The 22,816-nt window shown below is 32.4% G+C and overlaps 1 protein-coding gene across 1 annotated transcript in view; it reads right to left on the minus strand.

Moving 5' to 3' along the window:
* LOC106104136 (apyrase-like) overlaps positions 1-3,673 on the minus strand; it is an 8,204-nt gene extending 4,531 nt beyond the window's left edge. The window contains exons 1-8 of the mRNA XM_013284088.1: positions 3,531-3,673; positions 2,864-3,086; positions 2,427-2,624; positions 2,220-2,350; positions 1,698-1,845; positions 1,487-1,613; positions 1,128-1,282; positions 390-480 (exon numbers count right to left, since the gene is read on the minus strand). Of these exons, the coding sequence (XP_013139542.1) occupies positions 390-480; positions 1,128-1,282; positions 1,487-1,613; positions 1,698-1,845; positions 2,220-2,350; positions 2,427-2,624; positions 2,864-3,086; positions 3,531-3,634 (1,177 nt within the window). The 5' untranslated portion in view covers positions 3,635-3,673. The remainder of the gene's footprint in view (positions 1-389; positions 481-1,127; positions 1,283-1,486; positions 1,614-1,697; positions 1,846-2,219; positions 2,351-2,426; positions 2,625-2,863; positions 3,087-3,530) is intronic.
* Between the last annotated feature and the right edge of the window lie 19,143 nt (positions 3,674-22,816).

The raw sequence follows: 22,816 nt of genomic DNA on the forward strand, positions 1-22,816 counted from the left end.
TACGAACACCTATCTCGTGGGCGTAAAAAGTCTGCTGACCTTGAACTTTACCGCGGCGTACAAAGTCTGCCCGTGCGAACGCACGCTTACTATGTTACAATTTACCATGACTCAAAATATAGAAAACCAGGTGTTGCTCGCGACTTCGCATGCTGAAATTAAAAAATAATAAACAAATTGGCCTTGTTACTCTCTGATAACGTAGCTTCTTAAATGGTGAAGAATTTTTGAAATCGGCCCAGTAGTGTTTGTGTTATTTCCATACATAAAAAATCTTTCCTCATTAAATAAAGAAAGAAAGAATTCCTTCAACGCAAAGTGCAAAAATGTTTTTGTGCCTAAGATAATAATAGTAAACTAAAAGTATATTCATTCTACTTTATACTGACCTCCTGGTTCCATATCCACCCTTATGTCTCCTCTATTTATGACGCAAAAATGTGCATCGATCCATTTGCCACCTTTAGCTCTCGGCACCATCTGTAAAATATTGTCATATTTATTCTAGAACTAGCTGTTGGTCGCGACTTCATCCCCGTGAAATTAAAAAAAAAATTAAAGACACAGATAAATTAACTTCCTAACGATAAAAAAATTTTTGAAATCAGCCCAGTAGTTTATGAGATATTTTAATACATGCAAAAATACAAATTTTTCCTATCTATACTATTATAATAAAGCGTAAACACACACTTCTTTGTTGCCAAAGATCTCAGTAATTATAGTATATTTTTGAATAATTCTTTTTGTAATAAAAAGCCCTACATAAGTGTAGGGCGTATGACGTAAGCGTCATGCTTTAGGCTATATATTTTCACGCCATTAAACTTAGGGGGTTAATATTTTATATAAAAACCCTAATGTGGGAAAGAGACCATAAGTTGCTGCCAACATCAAGAAAGCAAAATTGTCATAGTAAGGTAATTGGTATTTTGACATTTGCAATTGAATATTTGACACATGTAAACAATAAAATAAAATTTTCACAATTTTATGCGGATGAAGTCGCAGGGGAACAGCTAGTTTATAATATTAGTATAGATATGTAGTAGTAATAAACACTTAGTTTATTAAATGACATGTGAAAAAAACTGTAGGAGTTAAAGCAAATAAATAATGAAACGTACTGCATCCATATAAGCATCGCAAATAAGGCTTCCCAAGTTGCATTCGGAACAAGCGCATCTCGATGACAAATGAACTAAGGAAGATCCAATTTTCCGCGTAGCCATTCCCGTGATCTCGGGAAGGCACTGATTTATCTTCTCCAGTACATCAGGAGCTAGGAGAAAACGGAATCAATAACAGAAATTTTTGAAGATAAAATTTGCCGTTTCCAATACGCGTAGAATTCTAGTGATGAAGTATTCAAAATTTAATAATAGCTTCCTACTTCGTTTTACAATGTACTCTAAATCCATCCACTTCAAGTGTATCATTTTTTAAATAAATTAAATTTTCATAGCGTAAGAATTTTTTTTCTTACCTTGTATAACTTCATTTCCTAAGTAATGTGGTTGACCTTCCCAATCAACGAGGTTCCCCTGGTTATCAAAGTGTAGTTTTATTTCTCCTAAATACTGAGCGTGGGCAGCTGCTTGTACAATTAATACCTAAAAAAAACTTATAACATCTTCAATCACATGTAAAAAATCGGTAAAGACTATTTGTTAAAAAAATTGAGCTAAAAAACATACTGGTTTTATTCCTTGTCTGACTACAAGGGGGTATGGCCCTTGTGGACGAAAAGTTGAGTTTTCTGGTGGGTCGTCGTTATACAGTAGAGTGTGACTATGTCCTCCTACAATAATGTCTATGTATGGACCTCCATTTTGAGCTATCTCCCTGTAAATATTCCATAGAATAACGAAAATTACTAGGGTAAGTTATGTTATGTCATCCTCTGTGTATAATACTACCAGCATTGCATCAAAATGATTAGAAATGTCACTTCTGCTTATTTTTGTCTTCTAACATATAACTAAATTACTATTTATAAATCCTATTTTTCTAATTCTAATAGTGCTATTTCCTTGCTTGTATTTTTACTAGCTTTTGCTCCCGACTCCGTCCGCGTAGAATTAATAATATAATAAAAAGTATTAGCTATGTCAAATTTCATCGAGATCTGTTGAGAAGTTCAGGCTGCACACTCTAGTAAACATTAATCCATCCACCTAAACTGTGTTATTTTTAATATTAGTATTTTTTTTTCGTACCTGTCAATATCAATACCACAATGAGACAATACTATAATGACGTCAGTACCATTATTGTGTAATTTTTCCGCTTCTAATTTAACAGCCTCTACTTCGTCTGTAAATTTCAAACGCCCTGTAGATGCTAGTTCCTAAAATATTCAGTGCATACAATAATCAGCTGTAAGTTTTTATAAATAAAGTACATTTTCTTTTTGAAATACATACGTTAGTAGACGAAATTATTACTCCTATAATTCCGGTCTTTCTTCCATTTCTTTCAACAACAATACTAGGGTAATATAAACCTTGTAGAGATGGCTCCAGATCATCTATTATGTTTGCTGTTACTACTTTTGAGTTCAAATGCTTCAAATAAGGCACAACTCCTTCAACACCATTGTCAAATTCATGATTTCCTAGAACCTGAGGGGTTATATTTTTCATTAGTTACACATGTTGCTGAAGAAAAAATATCCTCACTTTTGCGGATAGTTTCCTACAGGCCCCTTAAAATATTTTGACCGAGCACTATTTCTTAAATTACAGGTTAGCAAATTCCAAAACACTCAAGACTTGCTGCAATACAGTTTAAGACAGTAGTGGTTGGATTCGAACCTACGACCACTCGTTCAATTCGGCCTTTCAAATATTTTGTTACTCACATGAGCGTCATGTGGCAGCATATTCATAAAATCCTGGGTGACATTCCATCTCAGCAAGTTATACCAAATCGTGCCCTGGAAGCTGTCACCTCCGTTAAGCAGCAGTGAATTAGGTTCACGCCTCAAAGCCTGTCTCACAGCGGTCGTTAAGCGAGCAAAGCCTCCGGTGCAGGGCGCTACTGAGGGATTACACACGCCACCTGCTGGATTGGTCTCTACAAACCTGCCAATGCAATCAACTTGAGAAATATATGACGTCACAGTACTCTAGTAACACATTTCACAGTTTAGACTAAATCATCGATCAACTTCACTTGCTGTAGAAACACGACCGCAGAACAAAAGCGCAGTAGTTGCTTGGCTTTGAGCTGAATTTTGAGTCTTAACTAGAATCCCGAGCTAAATTTGGACAGTAAAATATTGAAAGGATAACAATCTCGGTAGACAAAGCTCTAGGTTTAAACAACGTATAGTTTGGTAAGGTTAACATAATAAATTTAATAGTACATAATGTTTAAATACGAGCAATAATCAGTATGGGCATTATTTAACAAGATAATTATTAACAATTAAATTAATAATTAGGACTCATTTTGTTCACCAATTAAATTATAACAAATAATTTTAATTATAGGCAAATTGCTATTATCATAAAATAAATACTTACCTCGCATGAAAATCATTATAATGTAAAATATTCAATGAAAACTCATTTTCAGCAAACGAGACGGACAAAACAATGTAAATTATTAATGCGATTTTCATTTTCATATGAACATTATTATGTAAAAACCACTCCTTTACACTCCGAGATTTATAATTAGTTTGATAAGATAAATCAGAAACGAGTATTTAAAGTGTATTCATGCACGTTTCAAATTATCTACAAAGATTGTCATTGTTAGCTGTAATCTTACTTATCTCACCGCGATATCATAATTACATCGTTCGTCAAATTGGAGATTCGTATAGAACTAGCTGTAGAAACTTCGTAAGCGTGAATTAAGAAAAATAGCCTATTTGAAACATCCATAAACTTTCCATAAACAAGCTAGAATCGATTCAGCCTTTTGGAAGATTACTCAAAACAAACACGGACTTACGGACAACGAATAAATTCGGCAACTGCTCTTCTATTGCAATATTATTTAATTTATCTCTAGACAGTTACAAAAAACAAAACCGACTTCCAAATAAAATACACTAAAAACAAGATATTCTCAAGAAAAAAACAGTACACTAAAAAGTAACGAAATAATTCCTTGAAAATAGTAAACCTACCTTATTGTAACACACATAACACACATAAAAAAAAATATATCGACGAATTGAGTACCTCCTTCTTTTGGGAAGTCGGTCAAAAAGAATATAATCACTTCGTTTTATTTAGTTTTATTTACGTCTCATTAAACTACCCTCCTTTTTGTGTCGCAAACACTTATAACGAACGAGTCATTAGGGTATAATGCTGTCACTAAATCATTCGACATAAGTTTAAAATGATCTTTTCATACATTTTGTACGTGAAATTTCTTCTATACAAATTACTGTAATTTTTTTCCGTCGAAAATGAGACTTTTGGTATAAAGGTTTGAGCACTAGACGTTCCATGTATATAAAATTATAAGTTTATTTCACACGCCTGGAATACAATCTAAACCTTAAGCAACAGTAGTTTAAGTACATTTTTCAGTGACACGTAGTATCTAAGATAACATTTTAATACTAAACTGAATTACTGAATTTGTCATTCATGTTGAGAAATTGTTAAACGTATAAGAACAAAAAAACTCTTTGAAAGCCCACATTTTAACAGCTTCACATTTCAACTGTCATATAACATTAGGAGTCATTATAGCAATTGTTTGTCCTTATTTTTACATCAATAAGATTTGAAATTAAATTTACTATCTCATTCTTTAGCGTATTTTAAATCTTCGTTTGTTTAAATGTTAGGCAGAACTAACTGCAATTTACAGGCAACCAAAGACAATCGCTTTCGAAATACATGTGCTAATCTCATTTGGCTTGCGACCATTCTATACTAGTATAAAAGGGAAACATTTGTATTTTTGCATGTATTAAATAACCCAAACACTTCTAGGCTGATTTTAAAAATTCTTTCACCGTTAAAGCGCTACGTTATCCGTGAGTAACATGGGCTTTTTGTTATTTTTTACTCCACACGGACGAAGTCGCGAGCAACAGCTAGTCTTACATAATCTGTATTGAAGAGTTACTCAATTATAGAATAGCCTTATCTCCTTGCAAATAATGTTTTGTCGCAATGGTTATATATCAAAATAAGGGAGAAATGGCGTAGGAACTTTACATGAAGTTCTTTCTTGGTAGTAATTGTTCATACAATATACTCGTAGGTATCGCCTTCTAGTTTGTAAGCTAGTTGTATTTTGTGAACAGCTCAAACACAGCTCTGTACGAACATAAAACAAATGTCACTCAACGTTCTTCATAAAGTACAGGCTGGCGACAGCTATTGTAATAAAGTGTAGCCGACCGTACAGGGCGATATTGAAGCTACAATACCAGAAGTTTTTTACTATTTTTAATACGATGAAAGTATTACGCTCTTTATAATTGCATCATCTTCCTTACCTTATCCTACTTCCGTAGGGTCGGCCCTATTATCCGTCATCTCAGTCATCACTCCCTTGATCATGTCATTTTTCACGCAAACCCATCCAACTCTTTCTAGATCTTCATAATTGTACATCGTATTTTAATCTCTCTTTTTTTATATCTCAAGATAGCAAACGAGCTAGCGGCTATCTCAATCCGACAAAATGGTTAAGAGACCACTCCCTATAGAATCTATTTACAGATGCGTTGCCTACCCTTGATAGAAGAGATGAACATTAAAAAGATGTTTCCGCTTCCTATGTTGCTTCTCCTCCGTCAAATCCACTTTCCCTTTTCATCTTTTCCTTATTTCTCTGTTTATTATTCACACCCTAGTGGTCATTACAAAGTTAGGATCGGGTCTGAATTTCAAGCAGAAACGCTTGTTGTCTTTTTGTATGAAGGGTAAAGTTATTTATTAAGTTATCTTGTCCCAATTTGAATCTTAAATTAATCTTAGCATAATTTATTGGATCTTATACTTCTTAATTACATCCGTATTCTGTTGAACGTTGAAAGTGGTAATTTTAATTAAAAGAAGTAAATCAAAGATGAAATGATTAAATTTAATTTAATTAAAACCAATATTCAATTATAATGAATATGGCGTTTGAAACTTATAAGGCAGATACAGACATTTAATAAATATAGACTAGACAGAGAATAATTTTTTTTCATCGGTAACTTCTTTGTACGGTAATATCTGTTATTGTTAAATTTGACACGTCGAGACGCTTTTCAGTGTTTGAATATTGAGTGTTTGAATAATTTTAATAATTAGTTTGTTTGTGATTTTGACTATTGGACACTATATAGCTCTAGTGAGATTCTGTGAAAAATCTTATATATCTATCTATTTCTTGTTTATGGCTCTCTTACATCACAATGGGCCAGTGTCGAGTGTTTAAGGTTATTTTAATTTGGTAGATACTGGCCACAATACTCTTTGCTGTGGGATATCGTGGAAAATGTTTTAAGTAAAATGTCAACTTTGTCTACTCTATATATTTTTGAATCTCTTTGGGTAGTTAAAAATTAGCATACACAAGTATTTTTTAAATTTCATCATGTGACAAGATTATCGTTTTAAATGTTTTAAAATGTATTTCCTCATTATCTTTTTAAACGGGTAGATGAATCAATGTAAATATTAATTATCAGCACAATTCCAATCAAACAAGCGGAGCGGGACCGTATACTAATATAATTGAAATTCCCAATTCAGGATAATTGAAGATGCCTGGTAGACCTCCCTGAATAATACAAATACTCGAACATAATAGAATAACAGCCAATTTATGTCATGCAAATTAAACACAGGTTTCTAAAGGTCGTTATTGAAATTATCCACTAGAATATATAATAATTTCAAGGAAATTATTAAAATAATTTGTATTACTCTTTATTATAGAACTAGATATTTCCGTGCGACATCATCCGCATGGAATTATAATTTATTTTATTGTTTAATTTGTCAAATTCTCAATTGCAAATGTCAAAATACCAATTACCTTACTATGGCAAACTAACTTTCTTGATGTCGGCAGCTACTTATGGCCTCTTTCCCACATTAGGGTTTTTATCCAAAATATTTACCCCTTAAGTTTAATGGCGTGAAAAAATATAGCCTAAAGCGTGACGTAAGCGCTTGTGGAATGCCAGCCATCAATATGGTGAGTATGGTACCTGGCGGTCTGTCGTGTCATCCGGTGACGAAACTTCATTATGAAATAGCTGTATTAGTGTGCAGTGAAACTATATAGAGAGTGGAATATTTGCAATAAATTTTCCATCTAAATTCTGACGTTTATATTACTTCGAGTGTAGTTGACGTGCTGTGGAGAGGTGGTGATATTAAATGTCATTTGTTTCAATGTTGGAGGAAATAAATCGTCAAAAAACAATCGCTATACTCACATAGAACTACGAGTAGATATGTTTCATTCGCTACCGTAGAGTATATTTAGTAAATAAAGTCAGTAAGTATTAATTATCTATATCTACACGAATATTTCGAAGAAAAAAGACTTGTATATTTGTATGTTAATACATATATTTTAATAAATAACTCAAAAACTACTGTGCCGATTTTTTTTACTCCATTAAAAAGATACGATATTAGTGAGTAACAAAGGATATTTTTTTATGTGGACGAAGTCGCAACAACTAGTTAATTAAAAGTTATTAAAAATATATAAGTATAATGGGGCAAAGTAATTCTTAATTTTTTAACGATTAAAGTAACTGGCAACTAATAATTTTGAGTACTGGCTGAATATGCATCGTGCATTATAGATGTCAAGACGACGATATAACGACTGATGACAGTTGTCTTTGAATGGTGGAATGATGCGTTTTGTTATTATAAAATCAATTGATTAATCATTGTAAATGTTTGAAGTCGATTTGAGTGGGTTGTGAAGTTATCAATTAAGATGGTGGTCAACTAAGAATAATGTTACGCGATTGTCATTTCGTTATCTCAGATGTTTTTTAATGTAGCAATATAATAAATACTTCTAATCTATTCTTCCTTGAATATAAGTTCTGTTTTTTTTATTGTAAGTCATCATTCACTCGTAGTTGTCTCAAAGCCAGCTGCAAACTTTAATTAAAAAACTTTCTTTAAATAATGAAAAATTCATTAATATTTTTTCAGCGAGTCGCTAACAGTGCATTTTGTTAGTTGCATAAGGATTTTTATTTTCTTTTAATGCATCGTGTAGATTAATTAAAGTAACATTTATGATTTAATTATTTAGTAATCTATTTTTTTGTACAATTCTTTTGTCTTTCTCTGGGAATCAGCATTTTTTTATATTATATTTTTTCTGAAATCATTAGACAGTAATTTTGGATCTGGACTCCAAGCAGTGAAATGGCAACACAGTGCAAAGCAGGCGACGTTGACGCCATCTTGTGTTGGATTTTAAACTCGCCTCGCTTCGTTGCGCTAGAGAGTGTACATTAGAATAGGCTAGGTTATAATAAAGATAACTCATTAAAAAAAGTTGTTACTATTGATTTGACCTTGAGGAAAATTGTAGGATTGAAGCACAGTTATCTCAATTCGACAAAAATAAGACCATGTTTAAATAAAGTTCTGCATAAGTCAGATAAAATTGGAACTATTTAGTTCGTAACCTCAATTTTCAATACAGCAAAGTCCGAGTCAAACATGACGATCACAAAATACCCAAAAAGGCGAGGGATTAAATAAACTATTTCGTTTGTAAACGTGCGCTGTTTACAAATTTAAGCAAATGCTCAGTTCCAGAATGAAAGCGCTCTCATTTATCTCGACCGGTATCGCAAATTGCCACAGGCCGGCTTCAAATGACCATACAACGCAACTGTTACAGATAACAAAAATCGACTTAACTCATTGTCAGATACGTTTATCTACGTTGATTACTGCGAATATTACGTCATAAATATTACGTTTCATTTTTATTTTAAACCACAATAAATTAACGCTTAAATGGGCGATTTTAAATATACTTTATTGCGAAAAAACATATCTATAAATATTTTTTTAATATCACATCACCAGCATATTGGACATTCCTACCGAGGTGCTTTTTCTTTTTTAATATAATACCATTTAATTTAAATTTATTAATTAAAAAGTGTTTTTTTTTATTTCTAGCCAAGTTCTAAAAAGGAACGCTATTGGTCGAAGCATGCGATGTTTTAATGTCAAACCCTCTAAACTCTGAACTCTAAAAACCAATCAAATATTATACTTTGTTGTTGTTTGATTACGTCACAACACTCCGGAGGTGTTTTAGTCGCACTTAAATTGTTATTATTTTATTTTTATTAGCTCAATGGTTGGCTTTTATGGCAATTTCTTTTCTTGTTAATTTACAAGTAGAAACTTAAAAAAGGAAAAAAAATACATGCCTACTTCCTATCTTTGTTTTACTATTTGAAGTCGGAGAGTATTGATTTGTTTGTGTTAGTATATTCCATACAGAAACATTCTCTTATATACGAAATAAGAATAAAATACAAAATAAAGGAAAATTGTATTCAGGCTGCGTATAGCTTGCTGTGGTGCCAGCAAAGTTTTTCCGTGTGTTGACTGCTTAACCGAGTTCTCTTCATTGCGGAACTTGAATCGCTTATAATATGCTTGTGTCCCTTTATACTCAATTAGGACAGGTAGAAATAGCAAAGAAGGTTGGCAATCATCATATCAACTTGAAATTTAGATAAAGTTTTAAATATAGAACGCGTACTCTTTTGTTTGTGGCGAAGATTTTTAAGCCAAGATGTTCTTATCCTTCCTTGACTCTTTTCCCTAGTATTTTTTTCCGAGAAAAATGATTAGTAACAATTCGTATTTCGGTCAACTCATGGTAGGTCTTAAAGACAGTAGCCGTATATTGTGTTAAGACATGAAAGTTTTCGTCTACGAACTACATTTAGTTAAGTACCTATAAAGTGGAGTTTCTTGGAACACTCAACAAGAATCCAATTGAAATGAAATAAAAATATTAAGTAGTTTTTATTTAATTTTTTTAATAATAAAAGCGGAATATTCCGGTTAAAACTCAATGGAAAATTATAGCTTCATAGTTCTGGACTAAGCCACTGGCAAATGTAATTGCGAGCTATCGCCGCTCAAACTGTAATTGCATCTAATTAAATGTCACATTAAAATGCAATCGGAACAGATTATCTAATTAGACGCGTAACATTGCGGATAATTGCTTGTCGTAATAGTGTTAGAATATGTACCGCAAATACTAGCTAATAGAAGTCTAAATGCATATAGGGAATTTTGGTTGGTTGCAGTTATTTCTAACTTCTTTTGTTTTAACTTAACAATCTTATTGGACGTTAGATAAAACTTATCTCCCGAAAAGCATAACGGATTTCGGTCAAAATTACCACAGATGTCAATCATAATCTGGAAGAACACAGACTACTGATTTTTTTTTAATTTCTCGCAGATGTAGTCGCGGACAGCAGTTGGTAATGACATAAAAGTTTAGATGGATGTTTGTTAGATGATATCTCCAGAACGGTTCAACGGATTATGAATTTGCACAGAAAAATTGGCACAGATGTAATTGGCATAGTTTAGAAGAACACATAGGCTACTTGCTTTTGTTTTTTAATTTAATAAATGGCAATAACCTTTTTGATATGTATCCTAAAATCTTACAAGACTAAATGCTATTATAAGAATAAATCTCTTAGTAAGATCCTCACAATAGTTGTCCATACGGGGAGTCGAGCACAAAGAAATATAATTGCGGTCCTGAGAGGATCATTTCCGGTATAGTAACTCACTGAGGGCTTACATGAACTGCCGTCCGCTTAGTTCGTAAAGTTAGTATTATTTTAGTTCCATTTTCTTACATAGCATACGACTAAACGTATCATATAAATATATATAATATTTATTTTTTAAAAAGATATTTAAAACTGATTACGAAAAACGTTTGCGAACTTAGTTAATTTATAATCGCTTTATAACTGGTTATATCAGCTACATTTAACCGTTCGATAACTTATAAAATTCGTTTCCGAACTACCTAACTAGAGTTTTACTCTATTGGAACTTAGATCAACCTAACACTTTTCATTAGGTAATGATAAAATAAATCTAAACTTCAGAAACCCAGCATTAGTCGTTGAATAGTCAGCATATTGTTAGTAAACCGGTCATCTTGATTTTATATCTAGATGTTATAAAAAATCTGTAAATATTCATTAACGCATTGATTTGCTCTCAAAAGTGAATTTATGATAGAAAATTAAAAGCGCGCACACATTTGTCTAAACTTTTGTACAACTTTTCAGTCGCGCTTTGATTCCTACGAGATTATATGTAGGTGCGCACACTACTCGATTTTTAGTTGGGCAACTAAACAGTTGAATTGGCTGCGAAACAATCGACAATCGCACAACAGTTGCGCTATAGTTTAATCAAAGATGTGCGCCCCCTCTAAAACGACATTTAGTTATGTAACATCGCCTTAAATGGTAAGGCCATACTTAAACTCCAGATTCTAAATTTTTGACGTCTAATAGTTTGTAAGCCGCGATTACTAAGCTAATTGTTTAAGATTAGTTTGTCTTCGATCGTTAGAGAAGCATTTTAGATAAAGGTTAACTAAATTATTTACGATTAACAACACTTCCAGCTTGGTTAAATAGAAAAATTATTTATAATAAGACATTCATCTTCCTTACCATCCACATTGTCCGACTTTTATAATGATTAAGTGTTTCTTGGAAAATATAAAACTGCACTACACCTTGCCGTGACTAAATTATGCATTATTTTATAACTAGCTGTTCCCGTGCGACTTCGTCCGCATGAATTTTTGTTGTTTACATTTGTCAAATTATCAATTACAAATATCAAAATGACATGACATGATGTCAAACCATGGCAACCTTTCTTCCTTGATGTTGGCAGCAACTTATGGTCTCTTTCCCACATTAGGGTTTTTATCCAAAATATTTACCTCTAAGTTTAACGGCGTAAAAATATATAGCCTTAAGCGTGACGTAAGTGTAGGGCTTTTTATCAAAAAAGAATTATTTAAAAATATTCTGTAATTGCTGACATCTTAGGCAACAAAGTAGTGTGTGTCTACGCTTTTTTATATTTTTATAGATTACATATTTATTCTGCATAACTTTGGCCACTTACCGTGTTAACGTAAGCAATTTATTAATTTAATCACGCCACCATCATACATGTATACTAATATTATAAAGCAAGATTTGTATTTTTGAATGTATTGAAATAATTATAAAACTTCAAGGCCAATTTCTAAAATTCTTTCACCATTAAAAAGCTACCTCATCAGTGAGGTCATTTCAACCGAGGTTAGTCCTGAAAAATAAGATATAAGGATATAGATACAATGAAAGTGACATTCAAACATACATAAAATCATCCGTGTGACAAACAGCGCCGGAAAATCACGAAAGATTAAGCAACTTTTTTTTTTCTTTTTGTTTTTTTTTTTTGTTTAATAATATTAGTAGCTTTTCTTATTTTAATCAAATTTTTCCTTTAACCATTCCACTAAGCTCTAGGCTTGTGCTAGGATATGGTTCACGACCATAGTCGAATGGCGGGATTCGAACCCTCGATATCAAGATCGATAGTCCGTACCACAAACCATTAGGCTATTGGCGCTTAAAATATATATTTTAGGCGCATATATTATGTTAAAAAATCTACCTTTATATTGGTAAGATTCTCTGAATTTTTCTACAAGGTCCTTTTAATGTTCTCGTTAAAGCTTTCAACATTGCTGTGGCATGAAAACTCCATTGTATAATTTCCCGGAAACTATTCTATAAGAATGCTTAGCATAAGCTACGCTTTTCGCGACTCACTCCTTACGGCTCGCTTGTACTTAAGTACGAGTTTTATTCTTGTTACAAATTGTGGTAATAAACATTTTTTATATCTTACTAATGTTATAAATGCGAAAATATAGATGGATGGATGGTTTCTAATCCAAGGTACATGATATTGTTTTTACTAATCCCCCTACAGACGTTCGGTTGTAGTTGAACAGTTGAACTGTCCAGTTAAAACAATGCATGTGTTTATTGTACAATTCAATTAAAACTGTTAGGTATAACAGAGCTTATTTAGCAGACTTCACTGTTCGAAACAACATATCTAGTTGGACTTATCAATAAATTGATGCAATTACACTCTAACGCATAATTTATTCCACTGGTTTTTAAAAATAATTTAAACTGAATATTTAAAAAAAATATTAAGCTATAAATAAATTGTGTTGATGCTTTAATCTATACTATTATAATAAAGCGTAAACACACACTTCTTTGTTGCCTAAGATGTCAGCTATTCCAAAATATTTTTGAATAATTCTTTTTTTAATAAAAAGCCCTACACTTGCGTCACGCTTTGAGCTATTTATTTTCACGCCATTAAACTTAGGGGGTAAATATTTTGGATAAAAAGCCTTATGTGCGAAAGAGACCATAAGTTGCTGCCAACATCAAGAAAGCAAGATTGCCAAGGTTTGTCATGTCATGTCATTTTGACATTTGCTATTGATAATTTGACAAATGTAAACAATAAAATAAAATTTTCATAATTTCATGCGGATGAAGCCGCACGGGAACAGCTAATTTTACATATTTATATATGAATAGTAAATTGTATATTTTCCAGGTAGAAGTCAGGCTTACGGCGGCTTTACCCTGTCGCAGTTTCTAATAAATGAGATGAAGGTTGAAGAATTTATGGGACAACCAAATTTTCTTAATGCTTGTGATATTTCCTTATTGGAAAATTAACAGTAATCTGACCAACAGTTTCAGTATCAACTTCTGTATGACAAAAATCGAATAAATTACTCGCCATATTTATTACTAGCTGTTCCCGTGCAGCTTCATCTGTTTAAAATTATAAAAACATTATTTTATTTTTTATGTTTGTCAAATTCTCAGTTGCAAAGGTCAAAAATCGAATGCACAAATGACAACGAAGGCTTTTGATATTAGATAACAATTACTGTTATCATAATAACCTTGGTTCCTTAATGTTGGCAGCTTGTAGTTTATGGTCCCTTTCCTACATGAAGTTTTCTGCCAATGTATTTACTTCCTAAGTTTAATAGCGTGAAAATATATAGCCTAAAGCGTGTCGTAAGTGTTAGGCTTTTTATTAAAGAAAGAATTATTCAAAAATATGCTGTGATAGCTGATAATCTTCACCAAGAAGTAGTGTGTGTTTACGCTTTATTATATGCTAGCTTTCGCTCGCGACTCCTTCCACCTGGAATTAAAAAATACAAAAGTAGATAGCCTATGTGTCCTTCCATACTATCCTCTATATCCTTGCCATATTTCATCGAGATCCGTCCAGCCGTTTAGGCTACAAACTTTACCAAATATCCATCCATCTAAACTTTCGCATTTATAATGTTAGTAGTAGGGAGTGATGACTGAGATGGCGGATGATAGAGTGCTTTGGAGGACGAAAACCCGGTGCGCCGACCCTACGGGAGTAGGATAAGGCAGGGGAGATGATGATGATTTATAATATTATTAACATTAGTAAGAAGTGTAGATTTTTTACTTAGTGAAAGCCTAACAAGGGAATCTAAATTGGTAAGAAATTTATCAAGTGTTTTTGACAGGATTTTTAAAGAAAGCTGTTTAAGGAATATAAAATATAAAAGAAGAAGTATTTTTCCTGAAAGGGACTTTCCGCATCGTAGCGGTATTGCATGCAAATGTACGCCGGTAGTTGCATAGTACTTGTAAAGGAAAGTTTATGCAACAATATAAAATGAAATTCAAACAAAAATTGAAATGAAACATCTGTTGTTGACGGCAAAACATTTACTTTTTCTGCATCTATACCAATATTATAAAGATAATATTTTTATTTTTGTATTTTTAGGATTAACCCAAAAACTGCTGGACTGATTTAAGAAAATCTTTCACCAAAAATCTATGTTTTCACTTAGTAACATAAGGCTATATTTTTACAATTTTTTTAAATTCCACGCGGGCGAAATCGTGAGCAACAGCTAGCTTTATTTATAAATGTGAAAGTTTGGATAGATAGATAGATGTTTGTTACTAATTATCTTCAAAATGGCTCATTAAATCTGTCTGAAATTTAGTACAGATCTCAGTCTGGAAAACATAGGTTACCTAACAAGTTGATTTTAGACGTAGTCGTGCGCGAACGCTTGTTCCAAATTAGTTTGTAAGTTTTCGTTTATACTAACACTAATATTATAAAGAGGAAAGATTTCTATTTTTGAATTTTTGTTTGAATTTATTTCACGTAAAAATTACTGCTCTGATTTCAAAAATTCTTTCGCCATTAGAACGGTAATCTATCTGTAAGTAACATAGGCTATATTTTTTTTATTTTTCACATAGAGAAAGCCGTGAGCGGCAGCTAGTGTTTAATGACATTAAACAAATGAATATTGAGCTAGAAGTTGCTGAGTGTGCAAATATTGTAATACTTCATATTTTACCCTTCCCTTAAACTTCTAAGTAGCTATCAAAACCATAGAGGAACATGCGTTATCAGCAAGCTCAGCATTATTAAAGGCAGGATCTTTCTGAATCCTAATAATTTACGTAAAAGTTCTTAAAAAAAATACACTCTCAAAAACAATCTACGATAATATCCCAACCGCCATTTTACAATACTTTTTTTAAATTAAATTACTTTTTTTACTAAACATTATTTTTATAATAATAACAGTAAGTTAAGTAAAATAATGGCTGGAAATAAATAATAGCTAAATACTTCAAAGAAGAATATTCATATGACAATTTGGTAACCAAAACATGGTTCTACACAAGATCACGATGAAAACGCCATACATCTGTATCATACAATGCGAAAGTTTAGATTGATGGATAGGTGTTTGTTAGAGCTTGTAGCCTAAATGGCTGAACGGATCTCGAAAAAAATTGACATGGATGTAGAGTTAGTCTGGAAGAAGACATAGGCTACTTGTTTTTATTTTTTAATTCCACGCAAGTCGCTGGCGAAAGCTAGAATAAGCATAATTACGTAACATTTACCTTCATAAGTGAGTGCTAAATAAAAAATACATTACATCTGATAGAAAAACTATTTAACTACGTCGTAGTCTTAAACTCCAAAAATCAAACAAAAAAAATGGGACCCACCTGCAAGCATTACCTTTCGGATAAAAAAAGAATTATCAAAATCGGTCCACTAGCGGCGGAGTTATGCCGTAACACACATAAAAAAAAATTAAAATAAAAAACATATCGACGAATTGAGTACCTCCTTCTTTTGGGAAGTCGGTCAAAAACTAGATAAAACGCATACCAATAAGTTGGATCATAACCTTATTTCTCATTCAAATACGAGCCTATTGAATATAATCCATTGATAGTTTCATGCCTTTAGCGCTTTCCAAATAAAACGCGATCGTTCTTTTCTTCTTATTAAAAATAATATTTATTGTATGGAATCTATATTCTTGCAGCCTTACAAATAAAGTTCAACTTAGGAATAAACTGAGTACAAGCAATTTTTTTTTAACGCGGCTACATGCCGCTCTCTTGTTCCCCTAACACATTTTAAGTCAGGAACCTGGGGAGCGGGTGTATCTTTATTTTTAACTTAAAACATAAATTTACATTAAAATCTTACTTCTTTCTATCACAGTTTATATAACTTTATGTAAGCCTAATTTAAAAACAATACAATATTACAATTAAATTTTAAATACAACATAGACTAGAAAATTTTGACTAGATTTAAAAAATGCAATTAAAATGATTTACAGTACAAGCAAATATTAGTACAAATTCTGTTTATACTCAGTTTATTCCTAAGTTTAACTTTATAGCTCGTTTATTTTTACAGTTCAACTGTTCAGTCAAAACTGTCAGGACTGAGTGTAGTCGTTTTTAAGCCAAACTAAGCAAACAACTGTTACCATGTGCGTGTTTTATTAAAAAAGAGTTGAAACATTGTGTGATGTAAATATTTTAACTAAATGCACCTAGTTAAACCGGATCCTAATGCAAAGTGCAGCGGTTTACTTTGCACTCTGACGCCAGCCACAAAAGCGAATCAGGTTTACTTTGCTCTTACTATGAAATCTCACCAAATCACCTGTAAAAATATCATAAATAGTACGAAAACACATAGTTTTTTTTAAATATGACCTAACAAAAGAGTTCTGTATCACGATGGAAAAATTCCTTTAAATAAATTTATGTAATATGAGAAATTCGAAATCCATATTGATATTCTATTTCTTTTCCTGTTAAGATTTAAGAGCACGCGCACACCTTTGACTAAATTATCGCACAACTACTTGATTTATAGTTGTTCAACTAAACAGTTGAATGGGCAGCGTAACAATCGACAGTCGCAAACCGTTGTGCGATTATTTGGTCAAAGGTGTCCACTCTTAAGGATCATCACATGTCCGGTTGATTGACATTGTTCTTGATTACATATAAAATGTAATTTGTAGGGCATGATTGTTCAGTGTATTGGGATTTACCGACCAAATGAGTCGCAGAATTGGGCACATGCGTTAAATTATGTTTGTCAACCCCGTTGACATTATACGTCCGTGATTTTGAAATGTTAATAGATTTGGGGAAGATACTTTGGAAATTTTCACGTATAGTTGGAGACGTTAATTTCCTACCCATTTCGGTAAATCCATTTTAAGATTGATTAAAAAAATTAGATCGATAACTTGTCATATAAAAAATAATACCTTCTAAAAGTGTCTCCTTTGTATTATTAGTATTAGTATGTTTATAAAGAGGAAAGATTTGTATTTTTGTATGTATTATAATAACTCAAAAACCACTTTCGACCAACACCTCAAGAAGCTCTCGCTAGACTTGGATTAAGGGCCCGATTCAAAAGACGGTAATTTTAGAAACCGCACGCATAGTGAGGAGGTTCCTGTCTCTGCAGCCCTGACCACTGGTTGCTTGAGTCATCGGATTCCGCAGCCGGTGGTGCTTTATTTTTTAAATAACATATTTTTAATTATTTTCATATAAATCTTGTAAAATGTATTATATAGGGAATAAGAAATATAGATATATGGGGTTTTAATTTTAATAATACATTTCATGTAGACAAAGTCGCGAGCAAAAGCTAGTTTTTAAAAGTATCTTTACAAAAACAGAGTGTAACTATAAATGAAGTATTTATCAAACAAATATACAGGTCAAAGTAAGAATGGGATTGCGGTCTGCGTTTGTAATAAAAAACTTTAAATGCACTGACCACTTTCCTCGTGGTTGTTTTCCTTCTATCTGCGTCTATTTTTATTAGTTTTTTTTTGCAACGTTTCGCTTAATGTAGTCTTTTGTTTAGTTTTTTATTTTGTGTTTTTAATTTAGTTAAACAACAAACAAATAATATTGCATTATAATTAAAGTGTAAAGATCAAAGAAAGACAATATAAGATTAATCAAAAAATAATTCTGACTCAGGCGAAATACAATGTTTGAAGAAAAATATGAAATTAATTTTATATACTTTCAGCCAATAAACATTTTTAGTAATGACATAAAAATTGCAAAAGCTTTAAGAGAAGCATAAGAGCGGGATGCATGGAATTTAAACAAGCTATCTATCATTTCTTCTTTCGTTATTGTTAGAAATGTTTTCATTGGGTTTTAAAGTTATGATTTCTTGTAAGGAAAATTCTATCTTAATCTTCTATTAAAGCGAGCGCACACCTTTGACTAATCTATCGCAGAAATTTTTATTCGCGCTTTGATTCCTATGAGCTTATATGGAGGTACACATACTACTCGATTTTTAGTTATGCAACTAAACAGTTGAATGGGCTGCGAAATAATTGACAATCGACAATAGCACGACAGTTTTGCGATAGTTAATCAAAGGTGTACGCTCGCTCTAAATTACGTAGAACCAAATAGTTATAATGCTCGCATATTAAATATCGTTCGATAAGAAGTACTCTCTAAATAACTGGAAATGGTAGTCTTAAAAATCTTAGAAGTTAACTGTTCTTTTTTTATTATAATTTTGTTTTTGACTCCGACATTGCAACGCACACCGGGTTTAGATAGTAAGATATAAAATATTAAATTTGGTGAGCGTAACGACTTGAATATGAAATATATTGCGTATCGTAAAACGTTCCTTATCAATATTCGGCTCGTGTTTCGGGAATGTTACGTAAGGTCTTAGGAGAGATCTTTATGTTTTCTATCGCACACTTCTCAGCTCCACAATGGCATTCAAATGTCTCCTTTACGCGACAATTCTTACGGATAATAGACTAGTACTAAATCGAACCTTACCATATATTAAAGATAGATTACAAATGTTATACCGAGAAGTTTCACTGTATTTTTTTATAGTATAAGGTGATCAACAAGTAAGTGGCCACCTGAATTTTCCGATAAGGCGAAGCAACTGCTGACTATAGATATCTGCAATTACAGATGTTGCCTGACCTTAATTCATGGAGGAAGAGATGCACAAAAAGATTGGAAAGTGAACGTACACATGTTATATGAACGCGAAATTCCATTCAACGCCTGTCTTGTAAAGTTAAAAGTGCGACAGAACTGCACAAAATAGTACCTGGTCTCTGCATACCCCTCTGGGTTAAGACTCAGTTGTGTTGTTTACGTTTAAGAGCACGCAACTGTTACTAATGTATCGCACAACTGTTTAGTCGCGCTTTGATTCTTATGGGCTTAAATGGTGTGCACACTAGTCGAATTTTAATTGTCCAACTAAACTGTTGAATTTCCTGTGAAATAATCGACAATCGCAAAATAGTTGTGCGACAGTTTAGTCAAAGGTGTGTGGCAACTCTAATCTGGTAATTTCAGATGCTCTCTTCTGATGCAATTAAAATTTTAGATGAAACTGTGGAATTTTTTTTTGTTGCAGTAGAAGTAATGGAGACGGATATGCTATAAAAGCTTTTATGTGTTAAAAGTATAAATGTTTTTGTTCCATTTAAATAGAATGCATATGTTGCAGTGTGTACCTGTTTTGCAATGCATACGCTAACGTTAGGGTGATTTAGATCCGCGACAAGGGAATAGACGACGCGTTGCATTTTATCCTTTACTGCAATTCCAACATTAAAATAATGCTTTTTCTTTACGTCCATTACGTTAATAAGCTCACTGCGTAACAGGCCGATATCGACCTGTCGCGGTACTTAGCTAAAAACTGTTCCTTTAGCTAGTACGAAACGATTATCTCAGGTGTATACATTACTTTACATAAAATGTATACATTATGTTTCCACAAAGTTATAGCAATTTAATCTGAGTGCTGGTGGGTCTAAAAAGACCTGCCACGCACTGGCGGAAATATGATTGGGGGCACATTTTGGTCCACCGTCGCACTATATGAAGAATTATGATTTTACTTGCCGCAGTAAACGTGTTAATTGTTGATCTACAGGATCAAAAATTCTGATGAAATTAAAAAAAAACGTAAAATCCTTTGCTCGTTATAAGATTTGCTATACATCGATCTCATACAAATCAGTTGGCAAGATAAGCACGTATAGTTTTAAAGGCAAGATTAAGTGTATTTTTAATTAGTTGCAGCTTAAAATAGATAAATGGTTAATTTTACAAACAAAACAAACTAACAAAAGTTAATCTAGTGTTGCCAACTTTGGTTTAAAAAGTCAACTTTTATTCTTTTCTTCGGTTTATCCAAAACAAAAGCAACTTTTAAAATAAAAAAGGTAAACAGTAATTGGCGTAGTAAGAAGGAATACGGCCCCCGGGGAAGTGGTTGGTCCATTTAGAAGTTTTTTCCGCAGTTCGGAGCGCAACCGCGATCTTACTTCGAACTGTATTTTTGTGTGCAAAAATATTTCATTTTATTTGCTATTCCTGTGGTTTTCAAAACGTATATTTTTTCCCATACATTCGTTAGCGCTAACTGTGGGTTCCTTTTAACAACTGTACAAATATGTCATGCCAATTTAACACAGAAAATGGTTACGTATAAAAAAAACTATTACATTTAGAAAGACCGTAGTATGTTTTGTTACATTCTTTCAACTATTAATAAAAAGTTCTGATTGAACATTTCGCTTAATCTAAACTAATATAATAAAGCGTAAACACACACTTCTTTGTTGCCCAAGATGTCAGCAATTACAGCATATTTTTGAATAATTCTTTTCCTAATAAAAAGCCCTACACTTATGTCATGCTTTAGGCTATATGTTTTCACGCTATTAAACTTAGGGGGTAAATAAATAGGAAAAAATCTTCATGTGGGAAAGGGGCCGAACTACAAGCTGCCAACATTAAGGAAGCAAAGTTATTATGATAGAGTAATTTTGACATTTTAAATTGAGAATTTGACAAATGTAAATAATAAAATAAAATTTATATAATTTCATGCGGATGTAGCTGCACGGGTATAGCTACCGTTATTATGAATTTGTTTTTTTAAATGATTCTGCAATAATAAAACTTATCGAAATGCAGACAATTTAAAGTACATACATTTTGTTTATACCGATTTAAAATGATAAATCCTAAACATTACTTAATTAAAACAGTTCTATTGAAGTCTATGAAATGTTTAAGACGATATGAGAAATTGTTCCCTTAAATTAAATAGTCATCTTCTTGTCTATACTATCTACTCTATTATAATAAAGCTTAAACACACACTTCTTTGTTGTCTAAGATGTCAGCAATTACAGCATGTTTTTGAATATTTCTTTTTTTAATAAAAATCCCTACACTTACGTCAGGCTTTTGGCTATAAATTTTACGCCATTAAACTTAAGGGGTAAGTATTTTGGATAAATACCCTAATGTGGGAAAGAGACCATAAGTTGCTGCCAACATCATGGAAGCAAGTTTTGCAATGGTACATTTGAATTTTGACATTTGCAATTGAAAATTGTAAATAACAAAACAAAGTTTTTATAGTTAACTTAGGAACGGCTGGTATTTATATAAGTACTTAGGACACCTTATACCACTCGTGTGAGGACGGCGCACAACTCTACCAAATTTTTCATCTTAAATTTAATTAAAATAAGAACTTAAATTAGTTATAATTCTTGTACAGTCGATTAATATTAATAAGCCTTTATAGAAATGTAATATTCTTCATTTTTAGTTCTTAAATTAACACGTATATTATTTGTACGGAAAATCAGACTCGCCAATAGCTCAGGCCATGCATAGTAAAATCAACATTACCATACTGTGATGCCATATTTTGATTAACCAAGCATGTGTTCTATCTTTAAGAGCGGTCGCACACCTTTGACTAAACTATCGCACGACGGTTGTGCGATTGTAGATTGTTTTTCAGCCAATTCAACTGTTTAGTTGCACAACTGAAAATCGAGTAGTGTGCGCTCCATATAAGCTTATAGGAATCAAAGCGAGACTAAACAGTTGTGCGATATTTTAGTTTCAGGTGTGCGCGTGCTCTAAAAATCAAATTTCCTCCATATTATTATTTTCATATGAACCAACGAACACCCGCGATGTTGTTATCGCGGAATTTAAAAAGTGGGTTATATTTTAATTTAGAAACTTAATAAAGGAATGATTATCTATACTAACAGTATAAGGAGAAAAGTAAAGAAAGAGAAGAGAAGAAGACAGAGAAAAAAAAATGTATTTAGGTATTGTAATAACTCAAAAACTATTGGACCGATTTCAAAAATTCTTGCACCATTAAAAGCCATGTTATAACTGAGTAACACGGGCTATTTTACACTCCGCTACAGACTGCTGAGGTGAACGGACGTGTCCACTCACCGA

Source organism: Papilio polytes, unplaced genomic scaffold (genome assembly GCF_000836215.1).
Source record: "Papilio polytes unplaced genomic scaffold, Ppol_1.0 DF823691.1, whole genome shotgun sequence".
Taxonomy (NCBI): Eukaryota; Metazoa; Arthropoda; class Insecta; order Lepidoptera; family Papilionidae; genus Papilio; species Papilio polytes.